This window comes from Helianthus annuus, chromosome 8 (genome assembly GCF_002127325.2).
Source record: "Helianthus annuus cultivar XRQ/B chromosome 8, HanXRQr2.0-SUNRISE, whole genome shotgun sequence".
Taxonomy (NCBI): Eukaryota; Viridiplantae; Streptophyta; class Magnoliopsida; order Asterales; family Asteraceae; genus Helianthus; species Helianthus annuus.
Genome location: NC_035440.2, coordinates 161,526,643 through 161,533,081, shown reverse-complemented (window position 1 = coordinate 161,533,081; position 6,439 = coordinate 161,526,643). Strand labels below are relative to the sequence as shown.

Sequence of the window (6,439 nt, the reverse complement as noted above, 5' to 3'; positions counted from 1 at the left end):
GACACCCAACACCCGGGTTACAGATTTCAAGTAGTTGTATAGGAGTCCTGAGAAACGATTCCAGACCCCTAGACCAACCTAGTTATGCGTTTCGAGCACATAATGGTCACCCAGGTGTAAAGTAATCAACACCCGGATCAGAAATTTCAAGTGGATGTCCAGGATTCCACGTTACGACTCCATACACCGACATGGTGGTCACTGGAAGTGTTTTATACCGTTTTCAACAAAACATTTCATACTTTCAAACGAAGGTTAAGAATCATCATCTAAACTAAACTACTAAAGAGTACATCAACGGTACAATACTAAATATCATTATACGTCCTGCATCATTAGACCGAGATATGGCAAAAGTTAAAGATCAGAAACGTTCAATCTCTTCAAGGGAAGAAAACTGTGCATCAATGTGACCAAGAGCTTCGTGATTGATTGTAACTGGGCTATACCATTTTGACCGGTAGTTTTCCGACTTTTGTTCAGGTTTGTCATCCTCGATGTTCTCATATTCTTCAACTATCCGTTCAGGTTGATTGGAGAGACGGGCTTTTAGCAGCTGGCAAGATTTTAGATCTTCATGTGTACGGGCACTACTCAGTTTTTTGTTGAGTTCAACTAAAGTTGAATACCTTGCCTTCTTAGGCGTGCTAGCATGTTCAGTTTCTTCATTGCCGGTAGGGGTCTCCGTTTTAAGATTTCTTAGACCATTGTTAATAATGAACCTCAATTTGTCTCTCAAATTTTCACTTCTAATAGGGTTGGCTCTAAGCCTCGTTTTCAAATTTAATATCATCGTTTCACTCTTTCCTTGTTCCATCCCGTCTTCATCAGTTGATTTATACTTGGTAAAAACCTCTTCCAAAAGAGTGATATTTTGCAAATATCTATCGAAAGCTTCGTTTTCTATTTCTATGTTCCTTTCCTCGTATTCCTTCAACTTTGAAAACCTCCATTCATTAATCTGAGACGCCTCCTGTATGATTTAATTGCATACTATTGAGATATTTTTTTGCTAAATGCTGATAAATAATAATAAAGTGAATTAAATTAGGCGAAGTTTATGCACCTTTCTTGTTAGCGGCTTCCTTGCACGAGACGGAGTTTGCAAATTGTTAAATTGAGCAAAATTACTCGAGAGCTGCCGAAGTGAGGTGACTCTATGTGCATTCCTATTAAAAATAAAAGAATAACGGATGTCACTATTACGATGATTAGGAATAGTCATTCTCAAAATGGTATTTTTTTGTCTAACATTGTTAATTATGTTTAGATAATATATTATTTCAAGAATAATTTAAGTTCAAGAATAAAATGATTTAAGATTGCTCCATGCAAATACTAATACACCGTGGGCAACTCTCAACCCATCTGACCAAATTCATTTTAAAACATTTTTGTGAGTTTACCGGTTTCACCCGTCAAAGATAAAACATAACCGAATCGACCCATTCAATACATGCACATTCTATATATTATTCAAGACAAATTCCTGTGTCTGATACTAAGAATATTTAGTTTACCAATGATGTACATTAAAGTAAGGGGCCATTTCATATATACCACTGAAGAGTTGCATAATATCATATTTATTCAACCAAAACACTTAAAACTTACATATTTACCCCTGAACTTGTACTTAAAACTTATACATTTACCCATTTCATTAATTGGATAAAATATGGCCACTATACCCTTGTCGTTTTCTTCACATTCCAAACTTTCATATCCTAATGCAACTTTTAAGAAAAGGGTATAAATGTATAACGATTGAAAACAGGCATATTTGATAGAATAATTATTTATTGGGTAAACCAAGTTGAGGGGAACATATAAGATTATCCCTCAAAAAGGAATTGTTTTCCTAATAGTAAATACCTTAACAGCAGATGAGTTGGATTAATGGAGAACATAACGCGTACAACTTACCCAGATGAGGATATTTCGTTTGAGTGCTGATCCGTAAAAGATAGGGTTGAGGACGGTGCCTTCTCAGGGAGCGATGGATTGCTCTTCAACACTGCAACCAAAACCGAACAAAACTATCATGTTATACGTTTATGCAATCTATTCATATGACATAACAGACAAACAAACCTACCTACCCAGTGGTATCCTACAATAAATCATATTCATTATCCTACATTCATACCGTGTATATGGCATGGATTTTGAGCTTTCGCGCAGCAACTTTTGCATGCCTGGTACGGACACCTGCAAAATCGTTTCAGAACTACATTATAGATATAATAAACTACATTGATCTATGCAGTTATAGCGGTCTAAAATCAAATAGCGGTTAAGGTCCGCTATATGATACATAGGTTATAGCGGTGTTATAGCGGTAATCTTTATATCATGCATATTTTATGTATATATATATATATATATATATATATATATATATATATTGAAAAATATTAATAATAATATCAAAATTTATAGTAATATCATATTATCATGCAAAATATTAGTAATAATATCAAAATCCAAAACATGAACCGAGGAAGTCCAGCGATTTAGAGATTTAGGTTTAGTTTTGTTGAAAGAAACCAGCGAATGAAGACTTTTGGTCTCGATTTAGGTTTAATTTTGGGTTTGGGCCTTTACTTTTGGGTTTATTTATAATCAAAAGGTTGATTCATGTGGGCTTTGCCTTACTTTTGGGCTGAAATAAGAAAAACCGATAAAAGCAGTGCTACGACCGCTATACGGGTTTCAAAATAGCGGTCCAATAGCGGGATTTAGCACCGCTAATAGCGGGACTGCTATGGGTTCGTATGTCCGCTAAGCGCTATAGCACGCTATTGACTGCATAGCATTAGATACAGAGATCCTTACCAAGACTGAAATTAAGAAAATAAAAATGCACTACAGTTGGATTTAACATGAGTGCTTTGGAATGCATATTTCAGCATTCTGTGGATTAAAAGATTACTGAATAGATATAACTACCAAATAAATTCATTTATAAGAATTAGAAATTAGTTTATAATTATGATATTTCCTTTCGATCAGATCTATGGATTGATGGCATAACTTCTGCGTCCACACATTTGACTATTCAAGACGATCAGATGAAGCTAACTTAATACATGTTCTAAAGGGTGTTTTTTTTTTTCAGATTTGATGCCATATAGCTTCCTGTTTGCATGTTAACATCAGGTATCACTTCATACCTAATATAGTTGACCATAACTAATGGAATAACAAACCTAATATACGAATCACTTCATACACATCACGCACCCAAGGCGCAGTTGTGAAATTATGAACTAATAAACAATTAACAAACCTATATGCAATCACGAACAATTGATAAACAAGTAACGAAACTATATAAGTTATGAACAACTAATAATAAGTTCATGAACGAAAATGAACAAAACAACTGCAAGTCTGCAACATAACCAAATAATTAGATTGGCCTGAATTGCGCGTTAAAGATATTCCTTACCAAAATCCAGCACTGACAAAACTTAAACATAATTCTAGTAGTTTAATTAAACCTCTATATTTATGATGAAGCTTACATCATCAGCATAAAGCATTCACCCGGGCATGTTAACCTCTTAGTTAGTTTCAACAACGAGAATGCAGATCCTTCAAATGCCGTTGTCACTTTTTTCTCACATTGGTAAAACCACAAGATAAACTTTTATTCATGATATATTAATATTTAGCCAAGTAAAAATGATAATATGTCAAATGAATCTAAAAGCACTATTTCTCTCTCTGTACTTATGTACCAATGGATAGCTTCCACTGCTAATATACAAACCATAACCTAAATTACTTCTCAGTCCTCAAACATCTCATCCCCGGTGACCTAAACCTATTATCAAGAATCATATCCTAAAGCAATATGTTCAACTGTATACAGTATCGTTGGTATTGTTCTCTCCCGTCATGATATTAAGCAAAACAAACGTTCACGGTCCACCAGCATCTTTTAGAAACCTCAAAAGAAGTCACATCTTCCTCCAGTGTGATACGGGTCACTAATTTACACTCATTTCTTTGAGGAATAATTAGCTTTTGTTTCTTTACTTTAGCTTGTTTTTGGTTCTAGGATTTCATATCAGTTACGAAGTCGGAGTTACCATTAGGTTAGGTTACCCTCTAATTCAAGGCTCCACATAAAGCCAGGCTCCTTTATTACTCAAGACTTTCAAATTCACTAGTTAACTTAATCAATTAATCCATCATGATAGCGATGATCAATTTAGAGAATTCCTTAGGCTTCTGCAGATAACAGTTTAGCCTTAAACTCATGGGACTAACCAATAAAACGCAGCTACGCAAAAGGAGCCAAGACGCTAGTGATGCCCTAGCCGAGATCTAGCTTGAAAAACTAATCATGAGCCGAGCTAGGGCAAACATAGAACTAGAAACTAGGGGAACTACTAGACAAACTAGGGCTAGGTTCCGTTAATTTCCCCAACCACATCTAAAACCCAAACCCTGTAAAAATTGAAGAGAAAAAAAAGCGAATTGGACCTGGAACGAGCGACATTGCCACAGTTGATGCATTTAGGTTTGTTAAGACCGCGAAGATTCTTCGAACCTTTCATCGGCATCGGGCTGTTGGTGGTTCTGACGACGGTGGAGGCGGTAATTGAGGTGGTGTCGCCGCTGTTATTGCTTAAAGCAGATGAAACCGACGCCATATCTGATCAAACAGACTCACGGTAACCAACTGATTCGAGTTTCGGAAACTATTGAGATTCGCTGATTTGTTCGAGAGGACGAAAACCCTATATGCAGTTTAACTTTATCCGTGCATATGTATCTTATATTACTATACTAATATTAAATAATAATTAAATAATAATAACAATAATTTTAAACAAAAATTATATAGGAATAAATATTTGTTATTAGAGTTTGGTGATTGAAATTATAGTAAATTAAGAATCAAATGTTCCCGTTTGATAATTATATTATTGTTTGTTTCACTAGAATAAATAATTATTCTAGGTTCGAGACATATGTTTCAATCAAACTATACGTGTTTTTAGATGTATCGATATAATGGTTTGAATTCATATGACATTATATTTTTATTCAACATGTGTAATTACAAGTTTTTTAAGATATATATTTTTTATTATTTATTATATAAAATTACATTTATGCAGCTCGTGTAATACACAGGGTTCAAACCTAGTGAATGAATAATAATAAAATGGTTTATCTTTGTAATTTTAAATATATGAGATGATGATAATAATAATAATAATAATAATAATAATAATAATAATAATAATAATAATAATAATATTAACAATAATAATAATAATAATAATAATAATAATAATAATAATAATACTTGCAATATGTATTAGATCCGATTACAAAATGTGGGTATACAGATTCGATAAATCCGACCTGAATAACATTCGGATCCCGCCTCCTCATAGCTTAATATAATTTCCCGTCCAAATCAACTTGAGCTTACACCACTAGGGCTGTAAACGAACCGAACGAACACGAACAAGGCCTTGTTCGTGTTCATTTGTTAAGGAAATAATGTGTTCACGAACGGTTCATGAACAGTTACGAACGAGATTTTATGTTCGTGTTCGTTCATTAAGGAAATGAGCGTGTTCACGAACGGTTCACGAACACAAATAAATTTGACAATTGCGACGAAGGATAAAGGTGGATGGCCCAGAGAGTAGCACTAGAACTTGAATTCCTTATTGTGGAATGGAGGTCAATCTTATTCGTTGATGTAAATAATAAGAAATGAAAGAGAAATGACGCATAAACAAGGTGAAACAGGGTTTTCCAAGTTTAATTCTTGGGGTAATAAAATAAATATAAGTTTAATAATATAAAAAGTATAGTTAAAATATATGAAAGTTCAAAAATATTTCATTAAAACACAAACATGCGAACATAAACGAACGCAAATAAACGAATGTTCACGAACACGTTCATGAACACCTTAACAAACGTTCACGAACACAATTGAACGAACAAGACCTTTGTTCATGTTCGTTCATTTGACTAATCGAACGAAATTCATTGTTCGTGTTCGTTCGTTTATTAAACGAACGAACATAAACGAACTTCCCGCCAAACGGTTTTCGTTTACAACCCTATACACCACAACATGCCAAGTGTCACAAATCATTTTCATTTATTGTATTGTATTGTATTGTATTGTATTGTATTGTATTGTATTGTATTGTATTGTATTGTATTGTATTGTATTGTATTGTATTGTATTGTATTGTATTGTATTGTATTGTATTGTATTGTATTGTATTGTATTGTATTGTATTGTATTGTATTGTATTGTATTGTATTGTATTGTATTGTATTGTATTGTATTGTATTGTATTGTATTGTATTGTATTGTATTGTATTGTATTGTATTGTATTGTATTGTATTGTATTGTATTGTATTGTATTGTATTGTATTGTATTGTAT

At 33.4% G+C, this 6,439-nt stretch overlaps 1 protein-coding gene across 1 annotated transcript; it reads right to left on the bottom strand.

The window, feature by feature from the left end:
* Nucleotides 1-220: 220 nt before the first annotated feature.
* Nucleotides 221-4,769, bottom strand: LOC110894821. The gene is made up of 5 exons (XM_022142048.2): nt 4,498-4,769; nt 2,150-2,211; nt 1,927-2,017; nt 1,067-1,169; nt 221-973 (listed from the first exon to the last, which is right to left on the bottom strand). The coding sequence occupies exons 1-5, from the start codon at nt 4,665-4,667 to the stop codon at nt 365-367; spliced, it is 1,035 nt and encodes a 344-aa protein (XP_021997740.1). The 5' UTR covers nt 4,668-4,769; the 3' UTR covers nt 221-364.
* Nucleotides 4,770-6,439: the final 1,670 nt, after the last annotated feature.